Here is a 20,888-nt window from a genome sequence, read left to right on the forward strand (position 1 = left end):
AGAGAATACCCTTAATGAAAAATACTGAGAGCTTAAGAAGTGATGAAAGGTATATAGAAAAGTAGATCAAGGATGCATAGGGAAGGAACCAAAATGGGAAAAGAGAATAACAAGACAAAAACAAAGCAGCAGGTAGACAGGAAGGAGAAAGGATGCACAAGCTAAAATGTTAGTCAATTTTTTATTAATTTATGTAATTTTCCACTACTCTATCCAATACCATATCTAGGTTTTTGGCCAATATTAAAACTAGATATCCAGTACACTCTTCTTAATTACTTTCCATTCCATGAAAAATTTAAAGGTGAATTATTATATTTCATGTGTATTTTTTACATTTTTTTCTGATCATTTTACATGATAGAATGTACCTTTAAATGGCATTTCCAAGATAGAAACAAAGACAGAACAATTAAATACAAAAACAAAAGCAAAACCTTTATTCTTTGCCTTGATTGTAATGTGGTTTACCGTTCTTTATGGTAATAGCATTTTCCTGCATGCATTTCACCAACACACTACAAGTCAATAGCTTTAGTATAAAGAATCTACATTTAATGTCGCTTGTGAAAGAAACACAAAATGTTTTGCTGTGACTGGTAATATAATTTCATTTATACGATTTTTGTGGAATAAAGCTTGGATCTCATATCATATCTGATAAAGTTCTAGTGTCATATGGGTTAGTAAGAATACGATCTATCTGTGTAAACAAACACTGGAAAAGACTGATGATTTACAGAATAAAAAGACTAGGTGGAACCATCTGATTCAAGCAATGCCAAGAATATCAACTCATCGTTCCTTAAGCCTCTTTCGATGATAAGGCATCACTATGAAAGCTAATAAATGCTGGACTCAGTCTGAGATTTGTTTCACATTGAAATGTGTGCAAAGTTTACAGTACTAATAAAAAGCAGGAATCTACACTGCATTTTAGTCTTTGTTTCTTATTTCATGAAGTGCTTTAATTTAAAAGTGCTAGGAACAGAAACTAACAATAGTGACTGTGACATCAACCTGAAGATACTTTTAATTTCTCATTTATGTACAAAAAGGCGGAAAAGGAAAATAAAATGAACTTTGTACAATATTTATATTTTCTTAGAAAACTCTAACCATATATTTTCAACAGAATTAAGCAGCTTGCAACCTGTTTGTACATTGGGCTTTTTACCATAGAGTATTCAATTAAGATTGGAAGGATAAAATGCAAGAAGCTCTTCATTGTTTGCTGCAACCTATTGCTTAATGACATGAAGAATGAGGTCTTGGTAGAACAATTTGCTTCACTTTACCACTGACATATGGCTTCCCATATTAGACTTCTGAACAGTGGAAGGAATAAGATGCAGCAGCAGAGGCAAGATAAACATGCAGCAGTGACAGCGTCAAACTATAATGGAACCAGTTACATCATATTACCTGTTGAAAGCTTGCAAACTCTACTTCTGTGGTACATATTTGATGCAATAAATACTGTGCTTAAGTCGTCATTTTTGTTTGCTCAAACATGCACCACTGGGTAAAATTACTATTTACAAAGCAGACTTTTTTATTTTTTAAATTGACATATTCTATGTCAACCTTACCAAGAGCAGAAGATGGCTAAACAATACTGTAGGAAAAAGCAGAATCAACTTTATAAAGTGGTGGTGGGGGATGCTTTTTGGTCAATTCAGGTTTTTAGAAAGGACTGATAGGATATTTTTATTTTACGCCAAAGGACACTTATCAAAAATGTTATAGTCATGCTGCCAGGACTCAGAATGACTATGTAATGGTGTGTGTATATGTCTGTGTGTGTGTGTGTATACATATATATGTATATACATGCACATATACATATATACATGTATATATAATGAATTATGTAAAAATAAAATGACATTTTAATGCTTGTGGATTCTATGGAACATTTACAGGCACAGTAAAATTTTTCTGGATGAAACACCTTAAAAACATGAATAGCTATTTAAGCACCTCAAAAATCTGAAAACATCCTGACACAAGAAGTAAACTCTTCCCTTTTGTGACATGATTTTTTTTTTTACATGAGAATGAGAAGTGCAGCATGCTTTCATTTAAAATATATCCAGTTATACAATAGAGAAACATAGAATTTCTTACCTTTACTCCCTCTCCCCAAACACAAACCCGTTTACAAAAATAGTCACATATAATAGTAAACAACCTGTGAATTAAAAAAAAAAGTGACCAATTCACAGCATACGTTTTGTAAAAATATGGCAGGTGTGGCAGTTAGAACATAAACAGTGGTGACAATTACTGTTATCAAGTGTCGCATGTTGAATTTACATAAAAATTGAACTTCCCTCCCCCCTTTAAATTGGTTCCTAGAGTCTGAGTAGCCATTACTCTCTGCTCTTCAGCAGTGTCAGCTGGTTGTGAACACAGAAACCTCCTGTCGATGCTGTTTCTCTGGTTTGTTGAGTCCCAGTTTGCTGACCAGAGGCCCCTGTCTTGTTATAGGCACTGACCTTAAGTATACATTTGTAAAAACAGTCAGTTTGGCATAGACCTCCTGTGGGAGTCCTGTTGACACCAGCACATCACCATCACGGGCTGTAAACAATTGATCACAAAATGGAATATTGTTTCCTTTTACTTTTTGCTTTCCCTGATATCTTTCCCTTTGTCTTCCTTTTCTGATTTGTCTTTTTCAAATTTTTCTTTCTCGGGTTTGGTCACACTGTCATAGGAAGGTGGAGACGTGGTGGAAGGGGTCATGTCGGTTTTCTCTGGAGTTGAATTCTCATTTAGTTTATCAATGAGGATATCTTCTTTGATGGGTGTTCCCTCACCTTCTTTGCCTTTGTCTTTCTTGTATATACATGAAACTTTTTTAACTTTTTGCTTCAAGAGGTAGCGTCTATAAGCCCTCTGGATAACAATAGCAGACACCTCCTCTTGTTTGCGTTTCAGAGTGGTTGTAATGGGCTCATAGGAGACTTTGGAGGGGTTCGATGCCATGAATCTTTCTTCCATCTGGATTCGAAGGGCATCCATCTCTCCACTCTCACCCAAAACACGCTTTGTAAAGGCAAATAAGATGTCGAGGCAGTGGATCCTGTCCCCACTGACCATGGGCAGGTCCATGGCAATGAGCTGGACTTTGTTCGGTTTTGCTATGAGAAGAGGAGGATCCAGGGCCGCTGCAAAATCAGAGAGCTTGGAGAACTCTATGAACTGGGTGGCATCGGGATCAAACTTCTCCCAAACCTCGTAGAACATCTCAAAGTCGTCCTCACTCAGGGGCTCTGCGCTTTCTTCAGTAGCAACACTGAAGTTCTCCAGGATGACAGCAATATACATGTTCACCACAACCAGAAATGATATGATGATATAACTGACAAAGAAGAAAATCCCAACAGACGGGTTTCCACAGTCTCCCTTAACTGAGCTGCCAGGGTGATCTTTTTCAGGGTCACAGTCTGGAGGTCCACTGTTGAGGATAGGTGCTAGCAACCCGTCCCAGCCAGCAGAGGTGGTAATCTGGAACAGGCAGATCATGCTGTTGCCAAAGGTCTCAAAGTTGAACATGTCGTCAATTCCAACCTCCCTCTTAACATAGGCGAAGTTGGACATTCCAAAGATGGCATAGATGAACATGACCAGGAAGAGCAGGAGGCCGATGTTAAACAATGCAGGAAGGGACATCATCAAAGCAAAGAGCAGCGTGCGGATCCCCTTAGCCCCTTTGATCAGACGCAGGATTCGGCCAATCCTGGCAAGACGGATCACTCGGAACAAGGTAGGGGACACAAAATATTTCTCTATCAGCTCAGCCAGAAACATACCTATGGAAAGCCAAGATACAACAAAAATCATATTATATGTAATGGCAGCAAATGAAAATGTACATTTCTAAGATAAGCACTATTTTTACAAAATGTGGACATGAGAACTAGGTATACACATACACATATGCACATACTAGTTTTATAAAATGTGGACATGAGAATTTGGTACACACACACACACACATATTTACATATACATAATCTGCAATATTCATTTAGCAAAATGAAACTGGTATGTTTAGTGCTATAACATTAACAGTTTTATACTAACTGAAGGTATTAATGGTCATTTTTCCTGGTTCAAGTCAAGCATATACCAAAAGACACAATGTATATGGTAGTGAAGTACAGAAATGGATTTATGTTTCTGATATACTAGTTTTATATTAGTATTTGCATAAGGACTAATGGATAAAGCGTGTGATTTTAGATTAGGAATATGAGACTTATTCTTCTCAGATGGTTTGATCAGTTTTATGTGGGAGGTGGCAGAAGAGACAACCCAGGCTTTCCAGACAGACATACTTGGGACTGAATCCTGGCAATGATTTTATGCATTGCCAAATGGTGATAATAGCTATTAAATAGTTTTGTTGGTGGTGGTTAGGCTTAATGTTTACTAAGTCTTTTCTTTGTGCTATAGATACGTGCTAAGTGCATTTATTTTCATAATCTCATTTAATCCTCACAACACCACTTTACAAAAATATTTCTTGGGAAACCGGGAATCAGAGAGGTGAGATCCCTCTTGCCATAGGTCACAGAACTGGTAAAGAGTGAAAACATGGATGCACCAGGTCGGGTCTGTATAACCCAGGAGTCCCCTCCCTTAATCACTACATTCCTTCCCTATAGCACCATCACTGGGATCAAATGGAGTGACACCTTATTTCAAAGTTCTGTTTAACCAGCAAAAGTATATACACAGTGGAATAACACTTTTCTATGTGTATGTTCTCTTTCCTCAAACAGGCAGAACTTTACTTCCAGCACCTGATTTAACATCCTACACACAAGAAATATGTATTGATGAAATGAATCTGCTTTGATTTTTTTGAACAAAATGTCTACTTTTGAAAAAGAATATTACGCACTGTAGAAAATTATCTGAACCCAAAGATGACATGAGGCTTGTTTGAGTGTGAATATATATAAGCACACAACATGCTATTCCAATTATCAAGGACAATTATTTGACTACTTCTATTGATTAATATGTGTACATGTGTGTGAACTGTTTATTCAGAGCAATACTTGTCTATACCACAGGAGTATGACTGTTTATTATGCCAAAGTTGCAATTATTTTCTTCTGGCATGGGACAAGATGATACATGAAAGCTGCATATATAATATAAATATAAATAATATAAATTCTCTTTTTCTTCATATAATTTCATGCACAGCACACAGTTAGATAAATGACAAGCTGAGAATGGACTCTTCATTAGACTTTATTTGAAATTTTGGGATGAATGAGAAAGTATTAATGAAAAATACTTTAAAGTTTTAAAATACAAATTTTTACTCTTAAAAATTTCACTTGCGTGAAAGCACCTCTTCTTACCTACAATGGAGAGAATAACCACCACAAAATCAAAAATATTCCATCCGATGGTGAAATAGTAATAACGAAGAGAGATCAGTTTCAGCACACATTCTCCAGTGAACAGAACGATAAACACCAGATTAATCCAGTACAGAATGTTGGTCATTTCTTGACTCTGGTCATCAGTCTCCACCATCATGGTGACCATGTTGAGGCAGATAAGGATCATGATGCTGATATCAAAGACTTGTTTGGTTACGAAATCAAAGACCATCCCTTGGAATTTGTTCTGCAAAAAAAAAGAGTATGTGAAATTCCCTTAGAGACTGAAAAACAAATCAAGTCCAACTTATCTGATTTTAACATAACAATGTGAAAATACAGCTTTTATTACAAAACGTTCCATGTTTGGTTTACACTTGGAAGAAAATTTTGTATACTGGAATATCCAGCTCTTTCCAAATGGTATTTGTTCTATTTATACTGTTTATGATAGCAGATTTTGTAAACTGACTTTATGTTAAGAACCACCTTTTAGTTTCTCAGTGCCTAAAACATAACCATGTGTACAGTAGACAGTAAATATTGGTCACTATAATGAATCTTTGTTATCTTCTGTGTTTGGGATGAGCATCAAAATTAACTTTGAAGAACTAATGAATAAATACTTTTCTAGCTTTTTGGGGTCATTTCCACCCTAGTTTCTTCCTTTATATTCCCCACCCACTATGCACAGCAAAGCCACAGCATCTTAAATTCTACCTTAAGGTTCAGCTGAGAAGATGCTTTTAAAATTATAGTTCAAGTAAAAGGACATTGGTGGAATAGTTGGTAAAATCCAGTTAAATTCTATATTTTATTTAATACTATCATACCAGGGTAAATTTCTTCGTTTTGCTGACCCATCTATGGTTGTGTAAGATGTTAAGACAAAGGAAAGCAGAATGAAGTTTATATGAGGTAACTGCTACAAGAATAAAATCATCTTTAAAAAAAAAAAAGAATAAAATCATCTTTTAAAAAAGTATAGCTTAAAATTTAGATGTTCAAACTTCGCCCTATTCAATCTGGACCTAATTTCTAAGCACTAACTAGCCTTATGTCTTGTTTATGAAGTTAAGGCCTCATCTTGTAAACCAATTATGTTCACTGGGCCCTGTTTTTTTCCTTCGTTTCACCTCTATGTGCTCAATATTCCTCATCCTAGAGCTTGGAACTTGGCTCACCTCTGCTAGGTCGTCCTCTACCTTCTCAACTAGAACTACAGAGCTTCTGCTGCATCTACGCTCATAGTCTGCATTCCAGATGGATGCCTTTATTGGTCTGGATTCTCTGTGCTAGTGTTCTGCCCCTGCCCGACTAGTAGAGGCATCCATTACTCCATACTGGAATTCTGGGATATCAAATAGTACTGGTTTGTTATATTTTGTAAAAATAACATTTGATTTTTGCATAAATAAATACATAAATAAAACATGTATTTTCTCTGAATACATATTTAGCCCGATGGACTGGACTTATGTTGTTTCAGCTGCATCTGTTCTTCGAGGGCCTCCTTCAACTTAAATGCGTCTAATTCCAGTTCTCAGCCCCTTGTTCTTAGCTCTCGGGTACTGAAGTCTACCTTTCCAAGTCTGGTTACGTTCCCCTTATTTCTACCCTTCTGATACTTGCTACTACTCTTGTACCATACTGCTTTATCTTGTTTATCCATCTCCTCTGTCATAATGCTTCTGTCAAGGGGCATTATTAGACTCCCCTTCTCAGTCTGGTGCATCCTAACTCCGTTTTAAGTTTTAAGCACTCTGTGATCTCAGACAATTTTGTGCTTACATGTTTCATAAAATGTACGACATTTTATTGCAAATGGTTTGCTTTTATTTAATTAAAAAATCAATTTTCTTCCACAGATACAGCACCTAGAGTGAAGCAGATTCAAAATGGCTGAAAAGCAGCAACTTGCTATTTATGTTCATGTCAGCATTTTCACCAAAAATCTCTTAAGATTCTTTGCCCATTTAGTTTTCCAGTGGGTTAGATCAATATACAACTCCACTACACAGTCACTGTCTCCAATTTAAATTTCAGAATATGCTGGAGGAAGCTGTATAGCCTTGGAAGCCATGTTCACTAAGGCTTATGTTCTCTCACTTTGTCTTGGCTCTTCATAATGATGAGCAATCCTTTGTCCCTCACTTGCTCCCAGGATAATTTCAAACTTCTTAGAAATTTCTTATTCTCTTGCCCTGTATTCTTACTTCTTTTTTGAGAACACCAAAGTCAATTGTTATAAAGAAATTCCTCTACCTCTTTGTCATTTTATATTATATTGATGTCCACACCTATCTTTTTATATACTACTCCAAAATCATTGGAGGACTCAGTCCCTTTTCCTCTGTAATGTAATCTACACTGTTTTTGGGCCACATCCTGTGCAGTTTTATTCTATATTTATTCCCTTTCTCTTCAATCTCTTCCTCTCTAGAATTGCTGCTTTGCTCTGAAACTAATCTCTCAATCTTTAGAAACTTTACTACTTTAGAAATTTTACTACTACTTCTAACATTCATTCAACATTCATTCTCTTTCAGAGTCCCCTTTTGATTTTCAAATTCTGTAAACCAGCATCTCCAGTTGTTTTCTCCATTCATGTCCCTACTTCTTATTCTGTGTGACACCACTCTTCCAGCGTGTAAGGCAGAAACTCATGAGTCATCTTTGTTGCTTCCTTCTTCACGTCTCATATTCAATTAATAAACCTTTTAATTTCATTCCTAGGATAGCTCACAAATCCATTTTATTCATCTCCACACCACTCTGGTTCAGGCTCCCTATCACCCCTGAAATAGTTCCACAATGAGTCTGTACCGCACACACTGCCTCTGTCAATGCTGGTTCAGTGACAGTCACAACACCCAAACTGACCAGGCTCTGCTCAATGGCTTCGCTTTGCTCTAAGGACAAAGACTTGCCTTAATGTGGCCTAAGAAGCCCAGAAAAGTCTGGACCATCCTAACCTGTTCATTCTCACCATGTCCCAAATGAACCCCCAGCCTCTGTACTCCAGCCTCACCGGCCTTCCTACCTCAAGACCTTCACATATACATCCCTCTTTTCTTCTTACATGGCCTATAGAAACTTCCTCATTCTTCTTCAGGCCTAGGCTCATGCTCAGTAAAGCCTTCCCTGATTAATCAGCCCCTTCTTTCTTATCAGCTCTCATAGCTAAATGGATTCTTTCCTTCTTGGATATTTCTATTTGTTGGTGTGACTATTTGATTACCAAATAGACTCTCTGTTTAGTATTTAATTCCAAATGCTTAGCATCATACATTGTAAATGAATGACTGAATTAATTTGCCAAATTGTTGCCAATAATCTTCTAGCTAAATTCACTAATCATTTCCTGTGCATCCCTACTCCTACTAAAGTAAATCTACATGTTATCTGACGTAATTAAACAGCCATTAAAATTTTTTTCTCATTATCTATATGTATGTGCTGCCTTACTAATAAATCTCACTCTTTCACTGATTTACCTCTTTTATAATGGTGAAGTACACAAGGCTTCACGCTCACCACTTTTTTTTTGATATATTATAATTGTCTTTCAAAAATGAACCTATGCTTTAGAGCTCAACTGAATTATGTATGACAATGACAACTCTAAAATCCTTATCCCATATTCATAAGACCTCACCTTTCCAAATGCCTTTACAGGACTTTCAGTTACATTAACAGAATCAATAATTTCACAAAACATTAACTGCTTTACTTTCTTTATTAGCTATATGTCCTCCCTCCTTTCCTATATTTTATAGGTTCCTCATGCCACTGAGGCTTCTTGTTGGCTCACTTATCTCCAGTCCTATTGGCATGACCCTATACTGTGGACTCATCTTCTTGCATGTAAGGGTTCATCTTCTTGTCTAAGGCCCAGCATTACTTTGTCTAACATTTTCCTATCAGTTCAGTTCAGTCGCTCAGTCGTGTCCGACTCTTTGCGACCCCATAAATCGCAGCACACCAGGCCTCCCTGTACATCACCAACTCCTGGAGTTCACTCAGACTCACGTCCATCGAGTCAGTGATGCCATCCAGCCATCTCATCCTCTGGTGTCCCCTTCTCCTCCTGCCCCCCCCCATACCAGTCTCTAAAAATCTCTTTTTCTTCACATTACCATGCTGTGCACTTGATATTGTATTTTTACTTGGATAAATTAAGATGGATTTATTCAGATTCATAGTGGGCTTGACTCATTTAACCCAGAAAACCTTGTTTCCTACTTACTATTTCAAAAATATATCGCTATTTTTCACTGCAATATTTATTTCCATGACTTTGGAGTGTTTGTTTTTTCACATAAGTCATTACTCTGCTTTTCTCCTTTATCCATTCAAGTTGTATTATTTCTCAAAAAGTAGGCTCAAATTCTACATTCCTTATGTTTTGTCCAATATTACTATCTACTTTCTTTGGGCTTTTGGCTATCTTACAAACAGAATAGGGGCATGGGCAGTTTTAGGTTAGCTAGTTTTACATCATCACTAATGGAATCATAGCATCATGATTCCTGGGGAACACTTGATTACCTTGTACCATGTATACCTTCAGAGAGGAGTTCTGAAACATAAAAGATCTCAGGGACTCTTCTGACAACAATTCCTTGCTGCAACCAAACAGACCAGTAGCCACTGGCAAATATACAATCACAATCACCATAAAAAGCCATAGAGAAGGATGTCATCTGATTTAGGGCAAGATGCTTGGAGGAAATAGGAAATTTTTCTTAAAAACCAGGAACAAACAAGACCTATGACTTGTTTCATTAATGATTCCATTCAATCTGCAGAGCTGGACAGAATATGGGGCATATCCAAGACATATCAGTTATCCCAATTGGTCCTCACTGCACTCTGAGAACATTCAATATTTCCACACTATGTATATATGAATATGTTTTCTTTTCTACATTATTAGAAGCTCCTCAGTGATGTCAATCCTATGGAATAATATTGGTATATAAGCCTGAACATTTTTACTTATATATTTTTATGTCTGTGTATAAAATATATTACATAATTTCTACATATTATGTATCTAAAAAATACCAAATACTTAGACTATTGAGGCTATCTGGTCACATTACTAAGGCAAACTAAAACTGTTTTGCAAATACACGAAAATTAGTATCTAGCAATTTGGGCTATAAAAGTGATAGATAACATAGCTTTTATTAGTGATGAAAGTATGCTATTCTTACAGCAGGTCGAGGTATGGGTTTTTGTGGTTTCTTTGAACCCAATTTTTTCATCGCATTGTAGTATTTCTTCTGTTCTTCTGTCATAAAAATGTCTTGACCTCCAAAGTAAAGAAATGAAAGGAAAACTTGTAAAAATCATGTTCTTTGCTAGCTATAAAATCCATATTAGTAATTGTGTCAAAAATGTCTCCACATTCTATTCTAAAGTTACTAACAAACATGTATTTTAGATATGCATATATTCAACGTGTAAATTAGTCATATTTCTGTACTGGAAATATCAGTACTTTCAGACAGCTGATAGTAATTCAGCTATCTGAATTATCAATCACTTAAAAACTAATAGATGATTAAGTCAAAATAATTTCTGAATTTTATATTCTTTCTTCTTAATGACTGCACTTGGAGCCAAAAGAAACATTGGGGTATATTTAGTTAGCACTTTAGAGCAAAGATGAAGTTTTAGTATACTTATCTTTTTTTTCTGCTGGTTGAAGTTATCTATGATGACACCAATGAAAAGATTTAGAGTAAAGAATGAACCAAAAATAATAAAGATGACAAAATACAGATACATGTACAGATTGTCTTCATACTTGGGTTGTAATTCTACCTACAAAGTATAAAAAATGATAACCATTAGACCTAAAAATTGTTTCATAGAAAAGACATCAGTGAATTTTCAATTCTCAAAGCATATCTCTATCACTGGAAATTTTTAAAAAGTTAAACAGATTTTAGGAAAGATCAAGTTTAACACACTTATTGAAGAGTCTCCAAACTCTTTCATTGACTTGAGAAAATGAAACAACTCATAGAAAAGTCTGAATAATTAAAATTCATTTCATCCAATAAATGCCTAGGATATGAATGCACTTTTAAGACCCCAGTGGGGCATGCGGGGTGAGGACTTCTTCTTCCTACAGAAGAGATGCTACAGTTACACTAGTTTTTGTTAAAATTTTTCAAATTTTACTCTCTCTGACTCAGTTTCTTCATCCTTAAAATGGAAAAAAAACCAGAACCAACTCTAATATGGTCATTCAGAAGGCTAAATATATTACTATATGAGAAGTGTTAGAATAGAACCTGGCCAATAGTAATAGGTAAGAGTAAGGGTTTGATTTCTGTTATATATTTCTCTTGCTAGACTAGAATTATTACCATATGTGTTGACATAAGTACATCAGTAGTATCTTTCCATTCTGAAAATGAGTCTATTGATCCATTGTACTTAGCAGGTCTTAAGTACTGTTTCTGTAACAATGATGTGCTTTCTTATCCAACACAGTTCTGTTTTTTTTTTTTTTTTTAAGTATGAATAATGTTGATAATGCTCAACTCTTTTAAAGAAATGAAAGTGAACATGTTAGTCACTTAGTTGCATCAGACACTTTGCGATCCCATGGACTGTAGCCTGCCAGGCCCCTCTGTCCATGGAATTCTCCAGGCAAAAATACTGGCGTGGGTAGCTATTCTTTTCTCCAGGAGATCTTCCTGAACCTGGGTTCGAACTCAGGTCTTCTGTACTGCAGGTGGATTCTTTACCATCTGAGTCACCAGGGAGCCTTTTAAAGGAATATTTACCCGTTTTCCCATTCCCCCACCCCACCCCCAGCATACCAGAGTTCTTGCAGTTCTTGGCAGTACTTGATATTGTCAGACTTTTAAATATTGCCAGTCAGGAAAGTATGTAGGTAATATTTAATTTTGGTTTAAATTTGCACTTCTCTCTTGACTAAACAAGAGTAAGGGTGAATAACTTTCCATACTTTTAGAAGCCAAGTGAATTTCATCTTTTGTAAGGTGTTTGAATGCTGAGGGATTATATACTAGTATGACCTCTGAAGAACCGATGCTTTCAAACCGTGGTGCTGGAGAAGACTCTTGAGAGTCCCTTGGACTGCAAGGAGATCAAACCAGTCAATCCTAAAGGAAATCAACATTGGAAGGACTGATGCTGAAGCTGAAGCTCCAATACTTTGGCCACCTGATACAAACAGCCGACTTGTTGGAAAAGACCCTGATGCTGGGAAAGATTGAAGGCAGAAGAAAAAGGGGGCAATAGAGGATGAGATGGTTGGATGGCATCACAGACTCAATGGACACGAGTTTGAGCAAACTCTGGGAGATAGTGAAGGACAGGGAAGCCTGGTGTGCTGCAGTCCATAAGGACGCAAAGAGTCAGACATGACTGAGCATCTGAACAACAAAATACAGTAGTGTTTGCTAAGTTATTAAGGAAGAAACCTAAAGTAATTTGTATGTCATGTAGGTTATTGATTAGAAAGGTGGAGAGAACTTTGAATTAATCAAATAGGTAGGAAACTACTTTGGAAAATGAGATAATGTAAGAAAGCCTTTAACATAGTGAGTGGTAATAAATTATAAATTATTAATATTATTCAAAAGAGCCTATAAATGGGACTCCTGATAATAAAAGAGATAAAATGCAGGGTGTCAAGCTCTTATAGTTTCTTTTTTTTAATAAGGTGAAAAAAATTCAGGAACTCTCTCTAAGTTACCACATGTTTTTGGTGTCAGGGATATAACATCTGAGCTTAATTACTATGCTCTGACAATGTATGAGAAACCAATCTCTTTTTTAAAACATGATTTCCCTCCTCATTGTTAAATAGTGAGAAATTATATGGAGATTACCACAAAAAATTTCAAAAGTGCTGATGTGTGTAAGATACATTATGAAAGCCCTTTTTATCATAAAATCTTACTTTCTGAAAAGAAATATGATTATATTTGTTTTTTTTCTGTTATCATTATTCAGACTTTCCTATCACAAAAGAATATCAAAAGCTGGAGGAAATCTGAGACAGATGAAGAGAGCGCCTATAAGGGCTTTTAATTCATGGCTAGAACTATTAGAACCAAAAATAAAATATCTCTATTTACAAATAGAACAAATAGAATCTACAAATTTTTAAGTGCCAGTTGCTATTCTAGACACTAGGAAAGATATGTTAGAACATTCACAGTGAACAGAGAAATACATTCAAATCAAGTTCTGGAAGAAGTAATGTAAGGTTGAATATTTTATTTTTCTAATGCAGATATTCTGTATAAATTGACCTATGGTTTTATTTTATTGACAATATCAGTAAATTACAACACTGTAGAAATAGTCACTAGATCTAATTAAACAGTTTTTCCTCTAAATAGACTTACATTTCGTGAATCAACTGCTGCATACATGATATCCATCCATCCTTTAAATGTGGCCTGAAAAAAAGTCACACCATTGAATTTTTTTCCCCAAATTATAATTCTGGAAGAGACTAAATATCAGATTTATTAACCAAGATTTATTCAAAAACAGGTATATAAAATAGTTTGAAATTAACATTTAAAATCTTTTGGCAAAGTTTTAAAACATATGCATTGAAATTCCTTCCTTCATATTTCATAACATCTTTCTATGTGACTTTAACATCTATACTTAAATCATGATAGATTATAACAATGTGCTATCATAAAATCAATTATCAACAACCTTTGACTCTTATGTATATATACAAGAATGCAACATGAAATAATTTCACGTATATAGTATTACCTTCAGACAAACTGAAAAATATGTTGCATTATTTGATCTTAAGGTTGTCTTTTCTGCTTATCTTTTCTAAATGATATTATCACCAACCACCAATCATGATGGTTTGTTCTTGAAATTACCAAATATACTATTTTGAGGCAATTATTCTATAAGAAGAAACTTTATAATCTAAAAACTATTATACCTAACTCCAATTTACTTTTTAAAATTTTTGGTTGAAGAGACATAGTAATTCTGAAGACAAGTCATGCACATTTGTTTTTCAGTTTCTTAATGCCACAGGACCCTGCAGAATTCATCTAGTGTTGGGTATCGTGTTAGTGGATCAACTCAGGGAGCGTGTGAACATGACTTAGAATGGTCAGTTGAGAAGCTAAATGGAATTTTATGAAATTATAGCAGGCATAATAGACTTGATAGGAAGGTTTTTGTTTGCAAGAGAGCAATCTCCCTATCTTAAAGCATTGAAGCAACAGGCAGGAAGATGGAAATCAAGGTAGGAGTCCATGTGAGGGGAATATCTGGTTATGGTGTTCGTGAAAGTTGGGTGAGTGGAGACTTGCCAAGGGTTTAGATACTGTCTGGTATCTGCAAAGGACAGAAATCTACCACCCCTCCCCTACCTTTCCAATCCCATCCTCGGGCCAATGCCTCTACTTTGCTCAGATTGGGGAAGACAGTGGGAATCTACGTAGAAATTTCAGTAACAGAGACTTGTTCTGGAAACCTAAGGCATAGTCTGGGAGACTTTAAACTTTATATAGCCATCCAGTCTCCAACATGGTGCAAAAAAGACAGTTCATCCATGATTAAGGAAGAATCTAGGCAGATGGGCTTAAGGAAATATGTATTGCAAACAATGAGTAAGAAGAATTTTATATTCATTTTAGCAACACATCACAGTGAATAATAATAAAGTGGTTACTTACTACTTGAAGCAGAGAAAGATACCCAAGTCCCACATTATCAAAGTTGACTTTCACGTTCTTCCACCGGGCAGTTTGGTTGCTATCTATGAGGGCCTTACATTCGCTGTAATTGTTGACCACGCTGACATCAAACATTTCTCCAGTGGTGTAGTTAATACAGTGGTAAAACTTGCCAGCAAAAAGATTCACTCCCATGATACTGAATATCAACCAAAAGATCAGGCAAACCAGAAGTACATTCATTATGGATGGAATGGCTCCTAAAAGAGCATTGACAACGACCTGGCACAGCAGTGAGATGGGGAAGAAGTGAAAAGAGAGTCAGATCTATGGAAGAACTAGAAATGTAGGTCATTATACATGAAAACTCAACAGAGAAAATATAAAAATCATTCTAGTACTGAAAGCTTGATTCTCTTTTTAAAAAATTAAGATAGCTACTGTAAAACAGGTTTTTAAATTGGTAAGCTGAAAAGAATTTAATAGCTAGCCATTCCTTTCTATGATACCATACACACACAAATACAGAAGCACATATACCTCCATATATCATCCATTTCTGGTTGTGTCTGCAACATTCAAAGAAAATCCTAAGTAACTATTTTAAAACATCACAAAACACCTAAAAGTTCCTTTTTGAATGGCCAAACCTACCTGGACAGGGCATCATAATTTCCTCAGTGCTGAGGGTATGTAGTCTCAGGTTTTATGCCTCAGGGGATGACAACTGGCAGTACAAATGCCACCCGGTTCCTTTGTACCACCTTTCTAAATGAGTGTTAGATTTCCACAGCTGACCTACTTTTTAGCTAGCTCAGCCTTTGTTTGAGAGCAAAAAGGCCAGGGTTGGACTTTAAAAGGCTCAGAAGACATCATATGGAGCAGGGAAGAAAAACGATGAGGAATGATTTGGTGGTTTCAAATTACAGTGAGTGGGATTTCCTTCACATTTATAAACTGGAATGAACATAACTAATGTTGACTCACATCAGAAGTCTACACAACATGCTAGAAATTTCCCACAGAGTAAAAAAGTCTAGGTAGAAGCAATCTCATTGCTTCTAATTAGAAGTCATCATTCAGGGATTATGTTGTGTGAGTGCCTCCAACAGTGTCATTTATGGATGTCTGACAAATATTACTGATTGATTGGTTACATGAATATGAATGTAGAAGACAAATTTAACCTGGATGTGTCACGTCTAAGGTTCAAAACAGCAGTTTATACTGAAAGTGTTAGTCGTGTCTGACTCTTCGCGACTCCATAGACTGCAGCCCGCCAGGCTCCTCTGTCCATGGAGTTCTCCAGGCAAGAATACTGGAGTGGGTAGCCATTCCCTTTTCCAAGGGATGTTCCTGACCCAGGGATGGAACTTGGGTCTCCCATATTGCAGGCAGATTCTTTACCACCTCACCCATCAGGGAAACCCTGTTTTCAATTATAATTCCAACAAATACTAAAGCATTTGGTCTTACCCTCATTCCTTCAAACCGGGATAAGGCTCTCAGCGGCCTCAGAGCTCTTAGTGTTCTGAGGGATTTGATGGCACCAAGTTCTGAGTATCCCAAAGCATTTGCAGTTAAGCTAACCAATGAGACCTATACAGAAAAAAGCAACACAATTGTCTTATTTATAGGCAAAAAAGCTTACACAACTCAGCCTTGCTGTATGCAATAAACCAGTTCCAAAACCTTAGTGAGCATCAAAATCACTTGTTGCAAACACAGATGGCTGGCCAAGGTTCGGATGAGACCTGAGAATTTGCATTTCCTTAAGTTCCCACTTAAGCTTAATGATACTGGCCAGTGAACCACACTTTGAGAACCATTGCTATAAACTTAATGAAAAAGCAGCAGCAATATATGCTCTTTTTATCAAGATTCTTGACAAGAAAATTTAAAAGAGTTAAATGTAAAGAAAGAAAAAGAATGACACCAAAATGAAATTTTCATCTATAGATTTATAAAACTTTATCATTTCTCATATTATTTAGCAGACCTGAAAGAGAAAAGAAAACCTAGTACAAGTATGCAAGAAAAGTATGCAAGACACAGTTGACGCTGAATATAAACACACTCAGAAAGATCTAGATTTCTAAAAGTGCTTTAGTCTTGTAAATGTCAGTGTGAAGGCCTAAGATCATTCATTAGGGAAAATTGAAATCATTAAGTTTAAAAGTTGAGATTTTAGTATAACTAATTAGAAATTGTCAGAACAATGTTTTCTTATTTATACTGATGGCTAATGTAGTTGATATAAGTTGTAACATTACAGCGAAAAAGGAAAAGAATAACTGCCACAGGTGGCACAGAAATGTCTAATTTCCTTTGAAAATACATAGAAAACCCATTGAAACTATATAAGCTAAAGAAAAGATATTTTCTCCTAAAGTGCACCTGAATTTCAAAAGCAGGAAAATGAGAACAGATGTGTAATATAGCTTTTAAGAATATGGTGTTAGTGGTATTACATTTTTTAAGAGAAGTAAATGAGGCACATAAAAATATTTTACAACACAACTTGACTTATTCAAACTAATTTTGCACATGTAATATGAAATAGAAAAACCATTAAATTTGGAAAAATTTAATCTATAAAATTGTCTTAAGGAGGTTCTATATTTTTCCTAAAATCTAAATTTTTAGGCTTTGCAAATCTCTTCAAAGACAAATGAAAGATAAAGTTACTGAATTATCATTTATTGTGAAGATTTTCTAGGTATAAAACATGAGGACTTATAGTACCTTATCTTCTCTGAAGACAGAATGAAAAAGAGATAGGTATAAATTAAAGAATGAAAAATAAAAGTTAGACATAAGAAAAAAATTGTGAACAGGGACAGTATTTATTGGCTAAAGAAGTAGTAAACATTCAATTTTATGTGTCTTGTGTTGCTAAATATGAAAAGGAGATACATGTAGATCTTCTCTTTCTGGTCTTCTTTTTTTGGCCTCTAAATAGTAATTTTCTTCCATTCCATCACTGACATCTCCAGCAAATTTCTTGGGTGAGCTTTTCTTTTCACTTTCCATAGATACTTTTGAACAGAAGAGTATCTTCGAGAACTCTTCAATAGCTTCTTTATTCAATCACTAAATCATAGATCTATTAATAAATCTCTTTGAATGGCATCTCAGGTCCTTCAATCTCTTCTCCAACTTAAGTTTCTTATCAACCAATTACAAAGTATCAACCAATTACTCTTCCTCACCCTGTGGCACAGAACTTATCCTATAGGACTACTTGGTGGTTGAACAAGCCCTGCTTGGCATGTAGCAGTGTCTTCAAGGCTTTGATGCCCTTGCTTCATCTGTACCTGCTGACACTGACATCCTTCAAATGCCAGTTCACATTGCACTGCCCTCATGAAGCCTGTGCTTCTTCCTCAGCGAAGCAGATGAAACTTCTAATAGAGATGTCATCTTCTCATTGTATACATATCTATCCTCACTACTTGCCTGTAAGCTCCCATAGGCCCAGAAAATGGCATACATATTTGCCTCTTCCATACAAAATAGATGATTGATAAACATGTTTGATATAAATCAAGGCATTAATTAGCTTAATGTATTATCATAATAATTTTCTTAAATCCAAGAAGGTAAACATCAGAATACACTAGGTAACATGAACAGCAGCTCACACATTTCTCTTAAGATTTTCTTTATATTTAGGTAGTGTTGACTTAATGCCTTTATTATTACATGGATATAGTAAACATAAGATATGTTTATTAAAAATTTACAGTGTATCATAACCACAGACAGAAAATAAAGTATCATCCATAATCTCATTATACAAATAAAAGAACTGGTATTGTCATGGTATGTTTTTCTTTTGCTCGTAGTGCTCAAACACATGTGATTTAAAGTATTATTGTCATTTTATCACCAGTAAACTTTTGATATAATTCTGCATGTGGCTTTATATGTTAATATAAATAATAGGCTTGCTTTATGCAGATTCAGCAAAAGGAAAAGATATTTTAGTCTCTTAAATTCAAAGAAATCTCTTTATTTCTTATAAATTTAATTGTTTGGTGACTAGAAAGCTCCTACTAAATTAAGTTGAATTTTTTTCACCTACAACTATAAAAACTAACTTTCTCCGTGAAAGAGTCCATTTTTCTCTTTTTCTGGTATATGTAAATTTTATATATCATAATATTTCTTTAATTGCCAAGGAGTTATTATAATCAACAGAATATTATCTTAAAGTTCAGTACTTAAAACACACATTTTTCTTTCCTAAAAATTTCAGTGTCTTTCTTCTTAATTAATCTGAGTATCATTCTATTCCCTCCCTCCAGGTTTCCTGGCCCTTGTTCCCTCTGGCTCTCCTAGTTTTTTCCTAGACAAAAGGCCTTAAATTTCTAGACAAAATTAACTATTAATTTAAAGGCATTTAAGAAGCATATCTTCAAAATTAAATAAAATTGATTTTTAAAATTTTGTCTGGTTAAGATCTTCTTCAAAAATTTCCCTCAAAAGTAAGGGAATAAACTCATATTCATATTTTTAAAGCCTCTTACTTTCTGGCACTGCATCTTATTAATATATTATTTTCAACACCAATATAGTTTCATAAAACTCTTAAGTAATTGGCTCATAGCTAATCTGTTTCTATAATCATATAAATCAAGAAATGTCTCTTGCTACTTGGACTTTCATATTCCTTTGTGATTACTAATACACCTACAGGACACACTTTGCAACAGGTTCTGGAGACGACAAAAATGTGAACATCAAAGATGCCCGTGAAGAATTTAAATACAGTTATATGTGAGAGTGATAAAGCAAAACTTCTACATTTATATATTCCTTTGTGTAACTTGGGATTTTAAATATTAATTTAACTATTTTGTCTGTGAAACTCTGGCAAAAAATGCTTTGGGACATTTTCTTATTGGGAAGATGGGACCCATCATTTATATTTGGGGTCCTGCAGTTGTACTGAGTGCCTACTGTGTGCCAGACACCAAGCAAGGACTAGAAGTTACCATTCACATGCCAGTGAAATGAAACAATAACATGCAGAATACTCACATCGACGATCAGGAAATCTAACCAGCACCAGGCATTGGTAAAATACACTTGAAAGCCATATGCAACCCACTTGAGAAGCATTTCCAGGATGAATATATAAGTGAAAACTTTGTCAGCATATTCTAACATGGTCTTAATGGTTTTTCGCTGTTCAATATATATATCTTCAAAGGCCTGTAAGTGAAAAAACTCCATTGAATTTCATTGTCATAAACTGTCTCTAATTGGTATTTTATTAGAAAAACTCATGCTTGCAAGCATCTTTTCAGGCGCCTAAGGCTGGAAGACTTCATGCTTCCCAGAGCTGCATTTTGCTCTATAGTTGTCTGTATGCAAGTGACTCTTAACTGGGCATTTCAGCCAACAAATTAATTCAAATAATCTTTAAATTTTGGTATCAGGATATCCCATCAGAGCTTAAAATTTTTGAGACACTGCCAGCTGCTTCTGTCTACAATAGGAGGCACAAAACCATCTGCGAGCATATATGCTTTGCTCAGTGCAGAGTTGCTTGACTGTAACCCTAAACCCATTTAGTGATGAAAATGTAAGACAAAGAGTCCCCTTAGCTTGGGGAAGGGGCAGGGATTAGTCTTTTGCTTTCTCTATCTCTCTAGCTCAATCTGAGCATGAATATAGTTGTCCCTTAGTGGCAACCTCCCTTTGCCACTATTCTGCAGAGCTCTTTGGAAAGGGCAAGGGAACT

The 20,888-nt window shown here is 35.5% G+C and overlaps 1 protein-coding gene across 3 annotated transcripts in view; it reads right to left on the reverse strand.

Moving 5' to 3' along the window:
* Positions 1–417: 417 nt before the first annotated feature.
* The window catches only part of SCN2A (sodium voltage-gated channel alpha subunit 2), a 144,286-nt gene continuing 123,815 nt past the window's right edge, over positions 418–20,888 (reverse strand). For all 3 annotated transcript variants that reach the window (XM_070803948.1, XM_019971714.2, XM_070803960.1), the window contains 8 exons: positions 20,183–20,356; positions 16,613–16,735; positions 15,137–15,418; positions 13,820–13,873; positions 11,112–11,249; positions 10,637–10,741; positions 5,391–5,661; positions 418–3,821 (listed from right to left, as the gene is read on the reverse strand). In XM_070803948.1, coding sequence (XP_070660049.1) covers positions 2,626–3,821; positions 5,391–5,661; positions 10,637–10,741; positions 11,112–11,249; positions 13,820–13,873; positions 15,137–15,418; positions 16,613–16,735; positions 20,183–20,356 — 2,343 coding nt within the window. In that variant the 3' untranslated portion in view covers positions 418–2,625. The remainder of the gene's footprint in view (positions 3,822–5,390; positions 5,662–10,636; positions 10,742–11,111; positions 11,250–13,819; positions 13,874–15,136; positions 15,419–16,612; positions 16,736–20,182; positions 20,357–20,888) is intronic.

Source organism: Bos indicus, chromosome 2 (assembly GCF_029378745.1).
Source record: "Bos indicus isolate NIAB-ARS_2022 breed Sahiwal x Tharparkar chromosome 2, NIAB-ARS_B.indTharparkar_mat_pri_1.0, whole genome shotgun sequence".
NCBI lineage: Eukaryota > Metazoa > Chordata > Mammalia > Artiodactyla > Bovidae > Bos > Bos indicus.